This window comes from Ammospiza nelsoni, chromosome 4 (assembly GCF_027579445.1).
Source record: "Ammospiza nelsoni isolate bAmmNel1 chromosome 4, bAmmNel1.pri, whole genome shotgun sequence".
Lineage (NCBI taxonomy): Eukaryota > Metazoa > Chordata > Aves > Passeriformes > Passerellidae > Ammospiza > Ammospiza nelsoni.
In genome coordinates, this window is record NC_080636.1 from 72,924,470 (window position 1) to 72,945,817 (window position 21,348).

The following is a 21,348-nucleotide window of genomic DNA, read 5'->3' on the forward strand; positions in this document are numbered from 1 at the left end:
TGTAGAATATCCCTTTGGTCACTGGGGGTCTTGGCTGTGCCCCCTTCTGGCTTCTTGTGTCCCCCACCTGCTCTGCTGGCAGGGCAGTGTGAAAAGCTGAAAAATCCTTGACTTAGAGTAAGCACTGCTCAGTGCCAACTAGAACAGCAGTGTGTTATCAACATTATTCTCATCCTATATCCAAAACACAGCACTGTGCCAGCTACTAGAAGGAAAATCGCCTCTATCCCATCTGAAACCAGAGAAGTAGACACTTAGGTAATGTTTGGGTTCCAAAGCATGCAAATCTTCAGTGTAAAAGCCATGCACATTATAAAATCCATGCCTGGGAAAGGGAGGGAAGAAGCAAAAGATTTACCAGTAGCATAGCTGCCTATTCCATATCTGTCTCTCTCTATATCTTTGTAATAAATTTGTCATTGAGGAGAATTCGAAAAAATTAGGTGAAAGAATTTCAATGTTGCTATTCAACCTCAAATGATCACCTAAAAGACTCAGATTCTACATCCAAACAGTGCTACCTTAAAAAACCCGTGGGGAAATGTACATATTTTCTGGAAAAGAAGGAGAAAATACAAAATTGCACACAAGAAGCTTAGCTAAAATGGTCTATTATTTAATATTTACTTGGCTTCAGCTTTTCCTTGAAAATGTCAAAACAATTTTTTTCTCAAAATGTTTTTGTATCTCTAAGTGAAGTCACCTGTAATTTCTTTTCAATTCAATGAATTGTAGTCTTTAACTCTCCTAGAATAAAAATGATCCTTTCAGAAAGACAAAAGTGAATTAATCATGACACCTGAACAGGGGTTAACCACATAATCTCCCATAAATAGCAAAAGAAATTCTATCACTAAATCTCATTGCCTCAAAATGAATATTTAATACTAAAGTCAACCCTCTAAACTTGCTTGCATTGTGTGAAAGAGTGAAAAGAAAAATGAAGTTACTATGTCATCAATGTTTTAAAACTAAATTTTCTACTGTATATACAGATTAACACTTCAATTTATTTAAATTTATATTGTAGGTTGTAACCATATTAACATCACCATTTCCTCAAACAGAGAAAAAAGCAGCATAATGGAGTTGCTGCAATGCATCACTTTCAGCCTGTGATGCCTTGTGCTCCACTATCAATGATTTTTGACCAACATTTTGGTGCATTCACCATTACAGTAATTTTGAAAGTCTAGGTAAGAAAATAATTTCATCAGATACTTTAAATGAAACATTATTAACAACAAACAGACAAACAAACAATGACAACCGCCAAAACAACCACCAAAAGGAAAGAATATTTCCTTTTTTTCCCCTGTCATTTTGTTCATTTTTACACAGACAGTGCATTAAAATATTCAAAAAAATAAAGCACTGTTTTCTTTAAGAATCTCACCTTAACTTCCTGAAGAAAAATAGCACTCAATGGTAAAGAAACATTACTGACAGGCAGAGAGGAGACACAGAATTGTTACTAATTTAGCCTGGAAATGCTCTGACTTTCAGTAAAATACCTGGGTTCTACCTGAAATCTTTAGTATAAGACCTCTTTTATTAAAGTGGTTAGATACACATGTTTAAGAAACCTGCATATTAAATCAATCTTTTTCTACTTTCAGGTTATTCTCCAGTCAACATCATATAGAATTTCACCATGATAACACCATAAAACTGTAAGACGTAAATTTTTTTTCCCTCAAAGCCAAACAATTGAACTTAAACCAGACTGAATACTTTCCTCTTCAAAGCAGTGCCTAAAATAGGAAAAAAATTAATTAAAGAATTTTTTTAAAGAGATATAATTCAGAATGGATTAATACCTTAAAGTGACAGATTAGATTCCCATTGATAGTTTGCAACTGACAAAAGAGGAATACTGAATTTTCACAAGAATAAAAGTAACAGTCTTTTAAAATAAATCATATTTATTTTTAAAAATAAATGATAATGCTCTACCTTCATATCCCTTGCTATCCAAAAATAGGAGATGCAATTGTAATTTAAAAATCACAATTCAAACCTATTCAAATGCTCAACCATAATTTCCTGGCATTTTTTCCCCATGTAAAAAATCAGTCTGTATATAACCTCTCTTAGAAGGTTCTCTTCTAGTGACACTTTCATTGCAAGTGCACAGAACCCACATTTCTCTTGGAAAGTGATTCATGCAGCTCTGCAAAATCAGGTAGCAAATTTTTGGAGTTAACAAGGGCTCCCTCTTGTGATACTGTACTGAAGTTGGATCATTCTGAGACATTAGACTGTACCATTACTTTATGAGTGCAAATGCTTCACTAAGCAGTTAGGGAATGTCAAGTGGATTGTGTCCTGGAAGATGGAGATGTGTACAGTCATCCTAACTATTCAAAAAATGCAGAGGACTTGGAAGCTAGAAAGAAAAACACATGTATGACATGATGTTCACATAAACATGGATTTTTGCAAGAATTTATGAGTCTTCTACCTTTATTAAATAATTATCCATATAAATAAAAATCCGATCATTAAAGTCAGACGGATGTTAAGTAAAACAGCCTGCTATCAATAATATGAATGTTTTAATAAATATGTAAAATTGTAGTTATGAAGGTTTATTAATGACAATATCTTTGTTTGGAATTTTTTCCAAAGTGCCTATGTATGGACAGAGGTCTTAACTGCTTCTATTAAATTCAATTATCTTTTTGTGCACTCACCTAAATTATTTCTACTAAGTTTTCAATAAATACATCCTTTAATTAATACCAGATTGTCTCTTTCCCCTTTAAAAATAATTTAAATACCATTTTCTGATTCCAGCAAATAGAAAAATATTGCTATATTGGTTTAATTTAATTTAATTCCCTAAGTAAATACCATGGAAAACAAAATCAGTAATGTCTGTGGGCATTAGGAAACTTGAGACTCCTAAATAAACATTTCTTCTAGTATTACATACTTTCTCCCCTCAGAGATCAAAACCAAGGAACAAAACTAGATCTCTAGTAGACATCTGCAAAACCAAATTTCACCCAGTGCCTGAAATGTAAACTAATTGAAAATGGAAATTACATACTGCAGGCAGAAGGTTACTCCAATATACGCTGCCCTTTCAGCTGATTAGGGCCTGTCAGTACTGCAGGAATACAAAGTTTATTATTCCTTTCAATTTTGGTTTGGTCATTTGCAATTATAGGTACTGCATATGATAACAAACTCTAAGGTATTAGCATAAAAGCCAAACTGAAAAGCTGCATACAGGCAGCTCAGAGTAACTTGAATGAATTAGTCAGTGTCAAGAAGCTATGCATACCACAGTGTGTGTTTAAAATAATATCTAAATCTAATAGCTGGCTGCATGAAATTTAGGTGTCCTAACATTGTGTCATTAGTGATTTGCCTCCCTCAAATGAGCTAACACTGGGACTATGTCTTCAAGGAAAAGAACAGCTTTCAGCAGATCCAGATAGTTATTTCTCACAACAGAAATATGAAGGTGTTTATTCCTCCAACATATATATCCTACTACCACTCCTTCTTGTAGCTTATTTGGTATCACTTTCTATAGTAATAGCTAAAAAATTATGACTGCACACAGAATTATCCATAAACTGGGTCAAATGGAAACAGATTTTTCTAAAAAATGCCTTGGAAGAGTACTTGTCTGTAGTAATTTTTCCATAAAACATCAACAGCTATGTATTTTTGTACAAGGTATGTAGGATCTGCTCAGATGCAAAAGAGGGCAACCACCTCCAAACAAATTTGCCATCTGAGATTCAGCAGCAGAGCTAAAAGAAGAGCCAATCTGAAGCCCCAACTATCTCAATCATGCTTCTTATGGCTGCAAAGTTTCACTCCAGGAAGACCTTCAACAAGCATTTTGATCACAACGGGCTATATGCAATATGGAGAGGTAAGAAAGGGAAACTGGAATATGAAAATAATTAGTGCTGCTTCTCTCTTCACTGATTTCAATGTGCATATTAACCTTAGGATGCCTAGCTTAGCAAGGAGCCCAAAGTGATAGGCTGTCCCAAACTCCTTAAAAACAAATACCATGTATTTGTATTAAAGTGCCATAGACTGATACAGGAGGGAAATTTTAAAACTCTCAGCTGGAGGAAATGACAGACTGACTTCCTTTGAGGTACAAATATACATAAAAACACAAAACTGAGTTATACAATTAATTACAGACTTCTTTAACATTCTGGGAAAACCATAAAGTATATGTTTATGTCAACTATTACTTTACCTATTGTTCCTAGGACAATGGCAATAAATGAAGGAGAGAAGATAATCCGGCATGATAATTCACATCCTTGTATATTTTAAGCGCCTGGAGAAGCAGATAAATTACAATGTCTCCTTCATATTCATTTACCAGCAAAACACCTCCATTAAAATAGTCAAAAAGGTGAAATCTACAGAATCCAGATAGTACAAGGCATAAAACAAGTTTCAAAAATTTCTCCTTTAAACTTTTACAGAACTGGAGCTAGTTATACGATATCAAAGTGTTGACAGCTATAGCAATGTTTTATAAAAGGAGGTATTCAACTGAAGAAATGCATCTGAAACTGTAAGATCAAATCAGCATGCATATCCCATTACTGGTTATTCAAATAATGGAAGCATATATGTTATTTCCACTGCCTTTTGACAGCATAGAAGGGTTCACTACTGGCCATATCCAGCTACTTTATGTCTTCTCCACACCCCTGAGATAAGCAGATGAGTCAAACTGAACCTCAGCCTCTAATTCTAAAGAAAATTCACCTTTAGGGCTTTTTTTTCCTACATCATCATTTTAGTGATACAATGAGCTTGAAAGCTGACGCACATCTTCTTAAGAACTCATTTACTGTTTTTATGTACTACACACCCATCACTTGCTTTGCATATGGATATGCTTGTGAATATGAAAATGGATCTGTAAATGTGTATTCCAAGTGGTTAAATACTTGCAGAACTCTCCATGCTGCGAAGTGTTCTCAGTTCCAAATTCTAGTGAGACAAAATCAAATTTTAGACAACTGTGAGAAAACAGAGAAGGGAAAAAAGGAACCCAAGTGCAACTTGCTGTTACCAAGTCCTAACATCATTTTAGCTGTGGCTTTAAACAGGAAACCACTGTACAGACAAGATGTGCTGCACAAATAAATAATCTGGCCATGGAAAATTAAACATAATCTTTCTAGTCATGTCAGTAGAGAGGCAATCACCTGGTCTGGCAAAGTAAAGATTATCTGTTGATAGTACAGGCCATAAAACTTCATATCCAGATGAGTTATGTTGAAAAAAATGTGTTTACTGGAAAGTGAGTCATGCTTCCCATAAAATGATGAACACCAGCTCTTATTACAGATTCACAGAATCACTGTGGTTGAAAAAGACCTCCAAGGCCATTGGGTCCACCCTTTACTAAACAGCCCCACAGCCACTAAACCATGTAATCAAGTGCTGCATCTACTCATAGTTTTGAGCACTTCCAAAGATGGTCACTCCACCACTTCCCTGGAGAGCTTGTTTCAATATTTAATCACTCTTACAGTGAAAACATTTTTCCTAATAACTAACTTGAACTTCCCCTGATGCGACTTGAGGCCATTTCCCCTTGGCCTATTGCTAGCTGCCTGGTAGACAAGGCCATCTGCCCACCTCAGCACAACCTCATTTCATACAACTTAAGCTGGAAGTGAGAAATGAGGTAATACTTCCATCTTCTTTAACTTTTATATTGAAAGGATTGAGTAATTAGCAGTGACTTGGAATGGAAAATGTTGTAGTTCCCCTTTATGGTTGCTAATATCTCACAAGATATGGTGTGCATACTTTCTGATATGGCCTCAGTTCACTCTCTCTATTAAAAATGAAAATAAAAACCTAAAAACCCAACACATAGGATCTTGTAGAGAATTGAGAAAGCTGTCCTTATGCAATTGCAAAATTTTCAGTTTAGTCTTTCTACTGAAGTCCAAGAGATCAGATATACTACACTAAAGCTTATCAATTTTTGCCCAAGGAACAAGCTAGAATCACGTATTTAATACAAATTTTCTGAAGACAAATATGCAACAGGGTGTCTATGAAGAAAAGGGACAAACCAAAGCCCTACCCAGGCTTTGCTGCACATGCAATTCACCTTTAAACAAGGGAGGGGCAGAGAATGAGCTGCAGTCCTGCTGTTCACGATGATACACAGACCCTAAAAAAAGCTGGACCAAGGAAATGGACACTGGAGAGAGGATGCTTCAACAACATCACAATTGTAAATATCACAATTGGCAAATTGCTGGGTTTCAGTTGTTGGTATATCCTGCATCCCACAATTTAGTTTATTAAAAATCATCAATCTTCTCTTAGAAAGGCTGTCTGAGTCACTCCTCCACTGAAGTAGAGCCATCCAGATGCTTAGACACACAGACAGAGAGTTTGTGTAATAATTGCTAAAAGGGAAAAAGAAACAACATAAAACCAAGAAATTTTTAAAACAGTTTTAGCCATTTTTTTCTTTTTAAGTTGTGATTCTAAGTGAAGGCAAAATACTGTATTTTAATTAGCATTTTGATTAACATTTTGAATCCTTTCTTTCCCAATAGTTCACTTAATCTAAAGTTATTATTTTGCTAAATAATAAGATATTTATATATTCTTATTACTAGTGCCAACTAAAAAAAAATGGGGGGAGGAGGGGGGAACTCTGATCAATTAACCCTAGTTAAGTTTGAAAGATAAAGTTTCCCTGAAAGAGATGTCTTCTGTCTGCTATTTTGTTCATGGTATTTTAAAGGAAATAATATTTGGTATGCCTACTTTTGGAAATACCACTCCATACAAATTCAGTGTAACAGCGCACAAAGTAACAGTCCCACTGATCACTTTGGTTAAAACACATACTATTACAATATTACAATTTTATTTGTTACAGAGGACAAAGAAACCTTCTCTTCCCCCTGCACACATATTTGTTGCAGAGCTCAGCAGACTGACTCTTCCTGGAGTAAAACCAGCTGAACATCCCAGGCTATGATGACAGTCTCAATTTGGCACTGGTTTACCACAAGGTGCTCTGGAGAGAAACGCACAGGGATGGGCTGCACCCTCCTGGCCCTGAGCTGATCCATCCTCTGTGAGTACAAGCTCCTCCCAAATTTTTATGTAATATGTGACTGTCATTGGGATATAGAAAACTCCATTTTGACAAATCTTTTCTTTCAAATGGCTTAAACCCCAACAATTTCAATCCTGTGTTGGTTAAAGAAAAGTCCTGCTCCCACTCCAGAAGTTTTGCCACATGTTCACATTTCACACTGAAGGTGTCTTTCCTTTGTAATAGAATACGTATAAATTATTTATTGTTACATTCTTGCACAGAAAATGTCTTCAAGCATTATGAAAGAAATTATAAAGATGTGCTTAGCACTACATGTACAGCTATCATATGAGACAGAACAAAAGTAATCAAATTTTACATTGAACTCATCTGCGTCCTGATCTATGAGGGATTCAAGCTGTTATTAACAAAAAATAATAAAAGTAATCACTCATATTTAGAATTGCTCTGGTAAATCAGCAGCGTTAGGTTTTACAAATAAAATTTCATTCCACTGCTGTTATGAAATCATCAATACCACAGAAATAAATACAAAATACAGCAGGATCTTCAACCTTCTAAACTGTGCTAGCTCCTTAGGCAGGTAAAAACACGGAACATGTGGACAGCAAAGTTAAAGTCACACAGGTTCATTTAATATTAAACACATTGGCCACAACATCCGAAGATCAAAAAACCCAAACCAACCAACCAACCTAAACAACAACAACAAAAAAACACCAAACCAAAAGAAAACCAACAAACCAACCCCTCAAAAAACCCACAAAAGGGTAGCTAGAAAAACTACCTGCCACTGGCAATTTCCACAAATAGAAAATGCCCCTGAACTGAACACGGTCTAGCTGCAAACAAAGGTAAGAAAAAAGCAGACTTAGAGAAACATCAACATTATTTTTGTAATAGCATTATGACTATACAACTGCCTTTTTTATTATTATTATTATTTACCAAGAGCTTTTTTATGTTCCTTGCTGACTCATTAACATTGTTAGCTCGCTTCTTTCCTGAGATAACAAAGAATGATGTATGCTCTCAGTGGAGTTTTCCTCAATCATTAATCATAGCAGCAGCAAGCCTAGGGAGAAAGCCAACTTTATCTCTATAATACCATTTATACATAATTGTTAATAAAGATAGATCCTATGAAGTGAATAAATGTCTTACTTCACAAGGCACTGGTTATTTTTCAGTATACCATATTAAAGTTATACCTTTTTGCATTCCTCACAGCTAACATAACTGACTTAAGTTGTGCCTTGATAAGATTAAAACACAAGGAAATAAAATGAGCAGAGTCAACAAATGAGAACCTAGAAGATACCCATTACAAACTTAGGATATACTGAGATAACTAGGAAGCTACAGATATGTAAGTCCAAAGGCTGTGTTCTCTTTGATATGTACACTCTATACATGTTGTAATTTATTCATTTGGCTACTTTTTTTCTACTGGTGCTTCTCTGGCTGTTTCTTCCACAGCCCTTCTCTTACCTTTCTCACACTACCTCATTTTTTTCTGTTTGAGTTCACTCTGGAGCTAATGAGCAGGCACATACCTATGCTGCCCAAATAGCTAAGAAGTTTTAAAAAAAATATCTCTTTTATTTCCACAGCCCATGACTGATCAGGTTATAATTCCCTGAAGAAGCAGCTCCTCAGGTCCTCCAGCAGCTTTAAGTAAGCAAATTACACTAACTTATAGCAGCCAGGATGGGTGACCCCAGCTGCCCAAAGGGACAGTCCCACGCCATGTGGCATCATGCTCAGTATATAAAAGGGGGAAGAAGGGGGAAGGGGAGGATATTTGGAGTGGTGGCACCTGTCTCCCCAGGTCAGCATTACCTGTGGTGGGGCCCTGCTCTCCTGCAGATGGCTCAACACCTGCCTGCTCTGGGAAGCAGTGAATTCATTCCTTGTTTTGCTTTGCTTTTGTGTGCTGCTTTTGCTTTTCCTGTTAAACTGTCTTAATCTCAGTGAGCTTTCTGTCTTTTATCCTTCTAGCTCTATTCCCAATCCCACTGGGGGTAAAGTGAGGAAGCAACTGCTTGGGGCTTGGCTGCTGGCTGGGGTTAACAATGACAGGCTGATATTTAACTATTTAACAATGTTCAGGTAAAATACTCATTCATATAAATGAATGTACTACACATATGCCCAGCAATACAAAATACATCAGTTTTGCTTTAAAAAATTGCAGGTTATTATATAAAAAACCTCTCATCAGCTGTAGCATGATTTCAGGAAACAGGCCCATTCTTTAACTGCACATAAATTTATTTCTATCAGTTAAGCAGACCGTGAAAGATTCAGCAGCTTTATTGAGATAAGGGAAGTAGAAGAATTTGACTCTCTTTATGGAAAAGCTGTAAATTTTGAATTCACATCTAATTTCAGGCAGATATATAAATATCTGTTGCAAAGAGCAAGAAAGTATAAATACAGTCAATCAGAGATTTTTCAATGTATACACAGGTGTAAGTTTTCCTCTGACTGAAATAGCTAATCCTTAGTTTGTTTAATAAAATGGAGCAACCAATACATCATGTAGACAAAGAAGCTAAGTATGTTTAATTACTATTTCACTACTAGAAATAATAAAGAGAGATTTATAATAATTTATAATAATCCACTGACTTCAGAATTCCTGGACTATTGACTGGAATTTGATTGGCAATGAAATAATGATTTATAATAATGAATGCTAATGAAATATTTGTTGCAAGGTGATCCAGTAAAATATACAGTGGATGTGACAATGTTCAAATCATGTCCACAATTTAAGAGTGGTTCTATTTTATATGTTCTATTCTTATGTATTGACATGGGTTTTCAGAAGCATCATTCCTTTTCCTGCAATGGAAATATTCCTGCTTAGATCACTATACAAAAGATCAGAAAGAGCAATGGCAAAATATTTTATATTTTTAAATAGAATAACCACAATATTTAAAAATACAGTTTAGAGATCCCTTTTAATTAACATGTAGCTAATGCAATCCAAGGCGGCTTACGCTTTATAGTTTAGTTTGTATAAACAATGTTTGTGTTTTTCAAACCAAGGCTCAAAAAGGAAAAACCTCACAGATTGATCAGAAAGGTCCTTCAAAACGATCTTCTTTCATATAAGTTGAACCTCTATGGGTTTGGTTTTTGCTGACACAGTGATATCATTCTAGTAATTATTGCTTATAACCCTATAGAACTGAATTTTAAAGTTCTTGCTGATACATTTTCTGAGCTGGGTTTCTTTCTTATAAGTCTTGTTTACCATCATGTTAATATTTCACTAGGGCTTAAAATCCAACACGACTTACAAGGTGCAAACTTCAGTCTTGACTGCCCCAAAGGCATTGCTACAATTTCTGTGCCTTCAGTTTGCTTTCACATGCCAGCATCCTGGAGGTGTCGTGTCGAGCTGTGCCTCTCCTGTCACTTTCACCACCCCCTGGTCTGGTGTGGGCTGTACCTGCGGAGAGCAAGGCAGCGGCTGGAAAGCGTCAGGGAATCACGTTACATTTTAGGTCCTCCCAGCTTCGGGTGATTAATTCGCTCCATTTCATAGAACTGGGATGCTTTTGAAGAAAACCCAATGGAATATGTACACAAATCGCTGGCAATCAGTAAGTGCCAGCTTCTCTTTACTTACTAAAAGTCGTTATCTTTTTCTTTCTTTCTTTTTTCCCTTTTTTTTTTTTATTTTTCCCCCCACAAAACTCCGTAGAAATGTATCAGGCTTCTTGGTTTTAAGTTTTCTGGGCGAATGTTTTTTAGAGCTAAATCATATGGGCAATTGAACACTTTAAATCCACTGACTTCAGAATTCCTGGACTATTGACTGGAATTTGATTGGCAATTTGGTGGTAACGTTTGGGCTTTCTCTCATACATGTTAAACTTTCCACTACACAGAAGGCAAGGGGGTTTATAGTCTAGCAGTTTTTCTATTAAGAAAAATCTATGCTTTCCTACAGATCATTTGAGATAATTTTTGTTTTAATAAATGGAGTTTAACACTCTCTCAGAGTCCAGGTATGTTTCTGTTATTAAATGCCTTGCACACAAAAAACATATAAAAAAAAATATAGCATATAGATGTATTTGCCCATACAGTTAAGTGCAGCTGCTCAAAGTGTCCCCTAGAGCACCAGCACATTCTGAACCCTCGGTAAAAAGGGTTTGAGCTTACATTCTTGTATGAGCCAGCAGCATTGTTTCCCTCTTAACCACCGAAGTGACTTAACCAGTTTGACCAGGATCTAGTATCCTCCTGAGTAAAGACTTAACTGCTCCATTGAGAGCAGTCCCTTTCCACAGCCAGTCAGATGAGTGAACGCTTTTTTTACACTTTTTCCTAGGCGAAGCAGTAGCAGTTCATGGAGCTGCCTTTCACAAACCTTGAAGTAGCTTTCATCTTGCTGGCTTTTGTCATTTTCACCCTGTTTACCCTGGCTTCTATCTACAGTGACCCCCATGACAACAAAGAAGGTAATGAACTAAAATAAATGTAGTACTTTACAGGTTTTACTAATACTCTAACTACATGTTTTGCGCTTTATCTTGCCGATAGACTTACAGTACCCGACACCAGCTTTAGGAATACTATTCCTAAAGGGGCAGAAAGTAATTGCTTAGGGCATCAGTAAAAGTCACTAGCATAGAAATTGTGTGAGGTCTGAGAAGGAAACCCTTTAGAGCCGGCTCTGCCCACTTGGCCGGAGCTGTGCCACGCAGCCGAGATAGCGCAGCGAGCAACCTCTGCTCTCAGCAGGGGAGGATTTTCTCCTGGCAGCAGTTCTGATTCATGGTCTGAGGAGTTAGAAAGTGCTTAGGCGGGCAAAACTAAGGATGTTCTTGTAATCAAGGTAAATGTTTGTTTTTATAAGGCTGAAGCCAAGAATTTGCTGTTTTTTAAGAGAGTGAAAAGTGCCATTAAAAGCACGGGTGGGGGTGTCTTTCTCCCATTCAAAAGATTCTGAAATCTGAATAAACCCCAACCACATCCCCTGCTAGTTCTACAAAGATTTAACATAACCTTACACCCTCAGCAGAGCATTCCCGTGTCACAGGAGTGCTGTCACAGCCACCTTCATGCCATCTGATCTCTTGCGGGCAGGAGTATCAGCGAGGCTGCTGGAGCGGAGCGGGAGCAGGGAGCTCTGGCCATCTCTATCAGTAAAGGAGTTCCTCTCCTCTTCCCAGCCTCCCATTGGATCACCCTGCCCCTGCTAATCTTCCTCAAACTGGAGAAGTGGGAAAGGAAAGGAGGTAGGGAGAAAGGGACTGCAATAAACTCCTGAGGCACACAGCAATATAGCTGTTGTTTCTGCCATATATGACAGAAACTAATCCTGCGTTACCTTGATTTCTGTCAAAAATATGATATTTATTTTATGGACTTTTTTTGAGCAGCCCTAACAGAGTGCTCTCAATGTATGTCTCATATTGTAAAACTCTGGCCTGCCTAGTAATCTGTGAAACAATAGCTGACAGCATGAAAGGTAAGGAAGTGTCACAGCGCTTGCCGCTTGCATGTCAATGAGGTTTCTTTCTTGCTCTTCTGCTCCGTCAGATCTTACATCATTTCTGCACAGAGGGGGAAAGTGCCTGAAAACAATGCACATTTCTGTGGGTAAAGTGTGGTTGCCATGAGAACTGACCTCATTCAGACAGCGTGGACACAAGCAGTTTTTCCTGGCAGAAGTCTTGTACTGACATGGTGAGAGCAGCCGCTCCTCTCGCTCTGAGCAGGATGGGGGAGGCATGTGCTGCAAGGCATGCAGTCCTTGTGGCAACCAACAAATTCTGCAGAGGCAGGAACTTGGAAATGAGACCCTGTTTCACCAGTCTATAACTGAGATATGTCTTACGAGATCAAAAAAGAAAGTTAACAGAGTCATATTGATTTTAACTTATGCCTGCCATTGTGCAAAGACAAGGTTAGGTCCCTTTCCTTGTCCTCAGCTTCCACAATAACTCACACCAGAATTGTAGAGTGACTGACAGCATCTTCTTAGTGTCAAAACTGCATGCAAACTTTTCACTTGACATGTTTATCTCACCACAACCACACTTTCAAAGAGAAAGCTGAATCTTCTGCTGAGCAGAATCTTGATTTAAGATGGGAGCAGAATCTTGATTTAAGAGCTCATAAGTGCCAAATATCTCAAAAACTTTGGTGTGGCCTCAGCAGGCCTAGGACTCACTTTGCTAAATAGAACTATATTCAAAGAATTTTGTATGAAATTATTTTGGACAGAATTGTTGTGAGAACAATTCATGCTTACTATTCTAGTTAAATAACCCCTGAATTCAGGCAGCATCCTTCTGCAGTAGCAGAGCTTTGTAACCATGTTTATGCCTTTCTCCTTCAATGCTTTTTAGAGCATTGAGAGGAAAGACCAGCAAGCAGGGAATCTATAAAAAGCCTTCTTCCTAAGTTAAGGGGCAAAAAGAAAATGAAAACCCTACAGCCCCTTTGCACTAACATTGACAGATGTCTGGTTAGAAGAGCTAAGTGAAATGTGTTTCAATGGGGTGCTGTCCTTCATCAGCCTTTTAGCACACTCATACAGCACTGGGCCAGTGCATTCTACTCACAGCTGGAAGAAGTTTCCTTTGCCTTCCCTCTTGCATGTTATCCGAACAGAAGAAAGGGCTACAGGAGGGTTCTAATTTATATTCCAGTTCAGTTATTTAAGAGGAGATAGCTGTACTTTTTTGGGGGAATATGACTGTGCTTGTTTTATTTTCTCCTGTGGCCAGGAAGTTTGCACATCATTTGCTTTTCCCACTACACCAAACATAGTGTGTATTTTTCAGATATTTATTTAGGTTAAGGAAATGAGAAATTGAAATATTATCCTGTATTTCTCAAGCTTCTAAGGCAAGCTTTGAGGGAAATTGTTCTAAAAAACCAATCTCACCACATATTACAGTATTTTATCATGGTACTCTATAGTGGGGGATACAGTGCAAATCAGCTGTTCCTGTTCTAGCTCAGAAGCCAGTGCTCAGATTTGCCACTTCAATGGAGAAAAGGGACTGGGAGAGAGGAGTGTGCATGGCTAAGTGTGGCAAACTAGACATATCAAATAGAGTAATTAGAAAGTGAGAAGTATGCTTACCTTCTATTAGAAGAGAAGTGTTTTCCTCCCTCAGAAAAATGAGGGCTTGTTCTGTAAGATTATTCTACCTTTGAGCAAATGCAACAATTCATGCAAATGTAAAGAATGTCATCCTTCAAAAGTCTGTATCTACCTGAAGAAGAGAAAGAGAATATTTGGAACAATGTTCTTTGTTCAGGGAAGAAAAATAAGAAATCTGAGAGCATTTATTCATTAACTGAGGTGGAAGTAAAAGAAACTCCTCATAACATGACAACCGAGATGCTGAGGAAGGCCACGGAACAAGTAGAAGAACATTGTGGAAAAATGCAGGAATGTTTCACTAGGTTTGTCATAAGGAAACTTAACTCAGAAAACTAAATTTAAAATAAGGCATGCATCATTATGCATAACAGTAGCTACTGGAAGTAGTACAGAAGCTTACAGAAAGTCTAAATGTAAAATCAGGAATATACTCATTGCCTGTGTTCTAAAGCCTTTTTTGCTGGCATTACATGTTGTCCCTTACACTTAGATGCCAACAGGCTGGCATCTGGCGCAATCTGCAGGACATGCATTAGAGTATAATTTGGAAATCTGTAGTGGTGTGATGTTCTGATGGAGGCTGCAGCACGTGTTTCCTGCTGCTCTTTTAGAAGAGGCTAAACCCACTGTCACAACTTCCATGGAGCATAATTTTCATGGCCCAGTGCCACTGTAGCTCTTTATGTAAGGAATAGCTGTGAGAAAGCAGTCTTCTGATTTTCTAGGATCCTTTCTTCTGTGTAGGAGGTAAGCCTTGCCTTTGATTCTTTTCCCTATTTGACCAGTATCCCTGTCAGGAACCAAACAGCTCCTTAAGGCACAGTGCAATGTGCTTCACAAAGTTTTGTTCTAAGGAATATAAAAGATGACAGATTTATTGTAAAAAGGTAAAAGAGAGTGAGATTTTAAGAACTTGTGATGCATTTGCTGCCAAGAACAGTCAGTCATGAGAAGAGCAGTTCCAAGCAGAGTCTATGCAATAAATCTCCCACTGGAGGGAGATGTCTAGTCACCGTGAGCCACTAGCTCAGCTACTTGCAGGAGAATTATCTTGCAAAGACCAGAAACAATTCATGAATCCCTGGAAGCTTTGCTTTCAGCAGTGTCTGCTAGAATTGAAATCTCAAGTCTGAAGATTAAAATGCCTGTTTTACCATTCATATTTCCATTGCATGACAAGCTATTCCAAACACAGGTGCAGCAAGGGAGTTCTATTTACTTAGCAGAGTTTTGCCTCAGGGAAATTTGATTTCATATGCACTAATTGAATTTCAGTGGAAGAAAGTTACTGTTTTGCTCCACTTACACAGCATAATCCAAATGGTAAAACAGCAAGGAAGATACCCAGAAAATTTATTTCTCCTCATCTATATTCTTTTTACAGAAAAACAAACAAACAAACTATACATATAGTGGAAATAAAGGAAGTAATGCCTACACTAAACCACAATTTTAAAATTTTACTTATATTAAAATTACTTCAATTTTTCCATGTTTAAGAATAGTGACCCTAAAAACTGAGTTGTCTGAGCTGATCTCTGAAGACTTCACTTGTAATGATTTGAGTGCTGACATACTAAGCAGTGAGAAGTACAAACAGTAAGTGCACTCAAGAAATGTATCCTCTAATGTTTAAGATACTTCTAATATTTTTGGTATGTTGTATATTAGGAAAGTTTAATATTTCCATTATATCTCTAAAGATAATTTCTTTTGTTTACAAACTGCTGGTGAGCCTTGTAAGGCCATGGATTCAAACAGAATGCTGCAAGCACACAAATCTGCAGACAAAGCCCCTTCTGTTTCTTTTTCTTATAAAAATAAAGGCTCACTAAGCAAACTTAGTGATCACACATTTACAAAGAACAGGTTATGTCTATAAAAATGACATATGCTAAAACCTTCAAAATCACACCAAAGGGAGCAATAAATGTTGTACATCAGCCATATTTCACAGAATGAGATGGGTATGGGCCAAATCCTGAGAACTCCAAGAAAGAAAGAGAGTAACATCGTTTCCTACTAGTCAATAAATCTGATTACACTGGAGAATAAAATATCATAAAAAAGGCAATATCTAATCACATAACACATTTTTTGTTACTGATTACTAGGAATTACTGAATAATTTTGAATAAGGAACTTTGCATGATATGATAAAGTTTTCTACACATTTTCATCCCAGCTGAATCAATCTTCACCTGTATGTTACCTACAAAGCACAGTTTCAGAAATAAAGAACCTTGGCCATGCATCCATTCTTATGAGGGAAAATTAAAGCACGTAACAACAGTGTTAGATCTGCAGGAGGAAACCTGGAGAATCAATGTTTAACCTTCCCTTAATCACAAAGGGACACTTTTCACCATCCTTGGGACAGTCCTAAGTGGCCTGCATTGATTCGATAATTTAGTACCAGCTTCATTCCATGAAAAGGGGAGATAGCATAATTCACATGCTTGATGCATTCTACTCTAGAGGTCAGTATTTTCAAATTCTAAACCAGCAAAATAGTCAGGTTTAGGCTCTTTAGCTTGGGGCTTTTTGTTCACCCCATTGGCATAATTAATAACATTAAAGACTGTGAGATTACCCAGTCACTTAATGATTTTTTTCTCTGGTGACTAACTGTTCTCAGGTTACTTTCACAACTTATTAAAGATTGTGTCACCGCTTAGAATAATGTAATTAGTATTTTTCAGGCTTTGCTACAATCAGCACTTTCCTTTAACACCTATATTCCTTCTATCATTAGTGTTTGATCTTGCCCTGTGTGAAAACACTTTAAAATATTTTGAGTATCTCTCTAATAAGAGGTCAAAAGTTTACTTGTATTATAAATTATTCAGAAGTATTCTACCTACTTAAGTGAGATTACAGTAAAATTTCAGTTCACTTGATGAAAGAGAATTTGGAATTCATATTCCTGGGTTTAAAATCAGCCATAAATGTGAGCTCCTTACCATCATGTTTGATATCGTAGTGAAAAAAGAAAGATATTTTCAGTAAGTGCTTTAAACTCTGCTGCTTTTTACACTGCACTATGGACTTCTGAAGTACTACTTGGGTGTCACAGCAGATATTTTAATAATGGTTTTTAAATTGAATGAAATCACCACAACACTTAAGACCCCTCAGTATGTGCCATATGTTCCTTTTACTACTTGCAGTACTTAGAAATGAGGTTTACAGTGGGAAAGACTCACTTGGGCTTCGGAATCAGAATCCCTTCAGAACCATGTTTATGTCTGACCTCAATCACAGCATGTGTCACATAAGAATATTATCAAAGCACCAAGGAAGTGGCAATGACATCCTTAGACATATGAGAGGATAGGGGTACATTCCAGCTTTTCCTCATTTCTTGCTATATAATTTAAAGATTCTTTATGAATTTCCATTTGAAGTAGTTTCAAAAAAGCCTGGGATGCATTTTACAATGTCTCAAGTTGAGAGAGAGCTTGTGTTGATCTGAATATCCCTTTCACAAATCAGTAATAAAACTGTATGCGATTTATGCTCAAAGAAACTTTTAGCCCTAAAGCCAAAATAGCAAATGTACTTAAGACCAGTGCTACACCTAATAGAAGATCAATGCAAGAGGAGGACATTCTAAAAATATAAGTAACCCAAATATTCAACTCTTTGAAGATACTAAAAGTGGGAGCTGATATAATTCTGTTCCAAATTTGATTATTTAAAGTAAAGTATTTTAAAATTGTAGAGAATTAAATCCTGTGGGAGGATTTTTATATTTAATATTCTTCTCTGTATCATATATAAATTTCTTTTAAGAGTCATGGAGGTTTGGGGGAAAGAATATAGCTTACAGCAGAATTTTCAGAGGTACTACTAAAACCAGGCTATCATTGAATAATGAAAATGTAGGGCCTTTTACTCTGATGAAAAAATCTGTATAGGGCCACCCATGGTGTACACATTTAATGACTGTAGCACCTTGGCTGGATGGAACTACAGGAAAAGCTGAAGAACAACCATCTGTATGGCAACACAGGCATGGTCCTAGAGGTGAAAACTGGCAGGTAATTGCTGAATAATTAAATAAAAGAATGTATTTAATCTGAAATAATTATGGCAACTCCTTTGTCTGAAGGTATTTTATAAACAATTTTAGTTGCTAGGAAAGTAATTAAGGGTCTACAGGCCAGAAGAGGAAGAGGTGGATGAAAAGTCCTCAGTGTAAGGACCAGGGAGATGTTTGCATTCATAAACATCATCCACCACTGCTCCATCAAGTGCAGATTGAATTCATTATTTCAAATCAAAAAAGCCATGGTAAGTGGACCATGAGATGCCATGCGCTGATCAGAACAAAACTGAGGTATTTAAAGACAGTAGTATCAACATCAAACACCAAATCCAAGGGGTCTAGGTCTTTATGAGCAAGATAGTTTTATTGTCTTGTTTTTTGTTGGTTTGGGTTTTTCGTTGGTTTTTTTCTTTGAGAAAACTTTTTGAGAAACCTAATAGGCCTACAGCTAGTCTTCCCACATACAAAAATATTGCCAGGGTGCTTTCCTGTCACCCCTTTCCCTCCCAGCATATAAAGTTTAAAGTTCAATAACTCCCTTCAGTGGCAAAACTCAGGGAAAATAAGTCACCTTTGAAAAGCCCTACAGGGGAGGATAAAAACGAAAGAAAAAAACAGCTCTGTGTTTTCAAACTAATAATGTGGGAGTAAGAGTGAACACTAAGACTTTCCCAGGAATCCCTAAGGAACTGGCATATATTATTTTAGGACTAAATTCAGTCCATATTGCTGTCATAGGATTGCTTTTGAAATGTTGAGTAACACTCATGGATTGGATGACATTCTTACTAAACTCATAAGTATACAACAGTTTTTCCTTCCCTGGGAGGTAAACGTTGCTGATATATACATGTACATATATATATAATATGTATAACAAATTAAGTGCCAGAGAGGTTAAGTAGTCCTTCCCAGATTAAAAAGTAACAGTTTGGGTTCAAAGAAGGCAATAAATGAGATTACTCCACAAGCTCCTGTTCTCTGTCTACTAATTCTATTTTCTCCTTAAAAATATGATCCCCTTGCACCCCATCTATGTAAGTGGTGTCTAGAAAAGCGTTTTTGAGGACTATGTTTTACAAGTAGTTCTCTGCCTGTGGGAGCATTCATGTCTAAAAGAATATGGAACGGAAAGGCTCACCAATCTCAGGGAGTTCTGCTGGCTTTGTGCCCTAGAACTTTCTTCAAAGATGGCAAAGCCACACGTGTGAGCACGCACTCAGACTCATCTTGGAGCTAGAAATGTTTAAAATGTGAGTGAAATCTGAAATTAGTTGATGCTTCTGCTTGGCTCCCATGTTCTATTCTCTATTTCTCTGAGCTCTGCCCCTGTCTCCACTGACCCCACACAGCTCTCTCAGGCCAGTGCCTAACTGCACCTGTGAAGGAGAGGCAACTGCAGAAACACAGAGAAGTGACCTTAGGCAGGCTTTTGCCAGAGCCAGCTGGAATCTTGCTAACATATCTCAAAATAAAATTTGTTTTCTTTAGTCTCCTGTATTCTTCACTATAAAGCCTTCAATTTGAGAGACATTTTGTTTGTGGGTGATGGAGTGTGAAGAAAAGGTGGGGGCAGATTTTTGCAAAAAAGTGATGGATCTGTCCTCAAACTGGTTTATAACAAAGATAAGCTTTGTTTCACTGCTTAAAAATAAAATCTCCCTCCTTCTAGATTATTTTGCTACTAAGACTGATATCTAAGATTAAGTAGAAAAAATTACTTATAAAACACATTTTAAAAATATGGAAATATTTTAAAATAAAAAACAATATATTTCTTCATTATGGTTGAATTTCGTGCAACTTGCACTGAAATACAGAGAGGAATCTATTAACCTCTCAGTTAAGGATTTCTGTGCTCTCTGCTCCATGTAAAAGGATGCTCCTGACTTCCAGAACCTCAAGAAAACTTTTCAACCTGGGGGAAGTTGACAAAGTTGTAGAAAAACCCAAACCAACAACAACACTAAGAGATTTGTTTGCTATTGTAATTTCAATGGAAGATAACCTAAGGATCAGGAGGAGAAAGAGAAAATTTTAGCCTTCAGTGAGGCAGAATTAAAAGTAATAAGGCATAAACAGGCAAACTTAAGGCGAAAGCATAGCTGTTTTTCAGTGACCTCTTCATATAAAAAATATTTATAAGAAATGGAAACATTGTGAGACAATTAATAACAGAGGCATTGGAACTTAGTAGTGATCAGGTAACCCCAAGCAGTCCCTTTGTACACAAGCAGGTAGGATGGCTCATCTGGAGCTTGTTTTGCTCACATAAATTGGCAGTGTTCGATTCAGGCCACGGCATAAACAAGAGAAATAAGACTTGTGAGCCCATCCAGACAGAACAATTCTAAAAAGGTGTGCTACCAAGGCCAGAGCAAAGGCCTCCATCTAGTAACAGTTCAAATATAGGAGGACATAATTTAAGAACAGGTTAGACAAGTACTTTGAGTGTTGAATAACTGTTCTTTGGAAGGCTGCAAAAACAAAAGTGCATCTTTTAAAGGTAAGAACACAGATGCCTAAGGACTTCAGGACAAATCAGTCATGGAGAAAGTACAGAGAAGTACATGGAGAGGACAGAATACCAAAAAAAAAAAAAAAAAAAGAAAAGAAAGAAATTCAAACTAGATGTCACAGTATCTAAAGGCACCAGCAGTCTTCTCAGGAAATATAATCTTTTTCCTTGCTGCAAATTTATGCAATAGGTCAAATATATATGTTTGCCTCATTTTCTTTGATGGCAGATTGTATAGCTCAGATATCAAAGTATGTTAAGCCTATGCAATGACTGCAATTTTAAAACCACTAGAGGTGGTCCAATAGAAAAGAGTTGGAAATTGAGTAACTCCCTAATGATAAATTTCAGGGTTTGAATGTTATCAAAGCAGAAACTATATTCTTTTTTCTTCAACTAGTAAAGGTCAAACATCTGAAATCATGACTGAGATGCATATGAAACAGTAAAGTGAAGCAGAGTAGTAGAGCTTCCCATAGGAAAAGTGGAAACCAAAGAAATAAGTCAACACTGGAGATTGAAGAAGTGAGAGC

General features: G+C 37.0%; 1 protein-coding gene across 1 annotated transcript; it reads left to right on the forward strand.

Annotated features, from left to right (window-relative positions):
* The first annotated feature begins 11,471 nt into the window (after nucleotides 1-11,471).
* SMIM31 (small integral membrane protein 31) lies at nucleotides 11,472-20,928 on the forward strand. Its single transcript, XM_059471225.1, has 3 exons — nucleotides 11,472-11,583; nucleotides 18,419-18,437; nucleotides 20,874-20,928. The coding sequence occupies exons 1-3, from the start codon at nucleotides 11,472-11,474 to the stop codon at nucleotides 20,926-20,928; spliced, it is 186 nt and encodes a 61-aa protein (XP_059327208.1).
* The last annotated feature ends 420 nt before the right edge of the window (nucleotides 20,929-21,348 follow it).

Bases quoted from the DNA above. Each gene is read 5' to 3' on its own strand.
- SMIM31 (XM_059471225.1), top strand. From the start codon at position 11,472: ATGGAGCTGCCTTTCACAAACCTTGAAGTAGCTTTCATCTTGCTGGCT.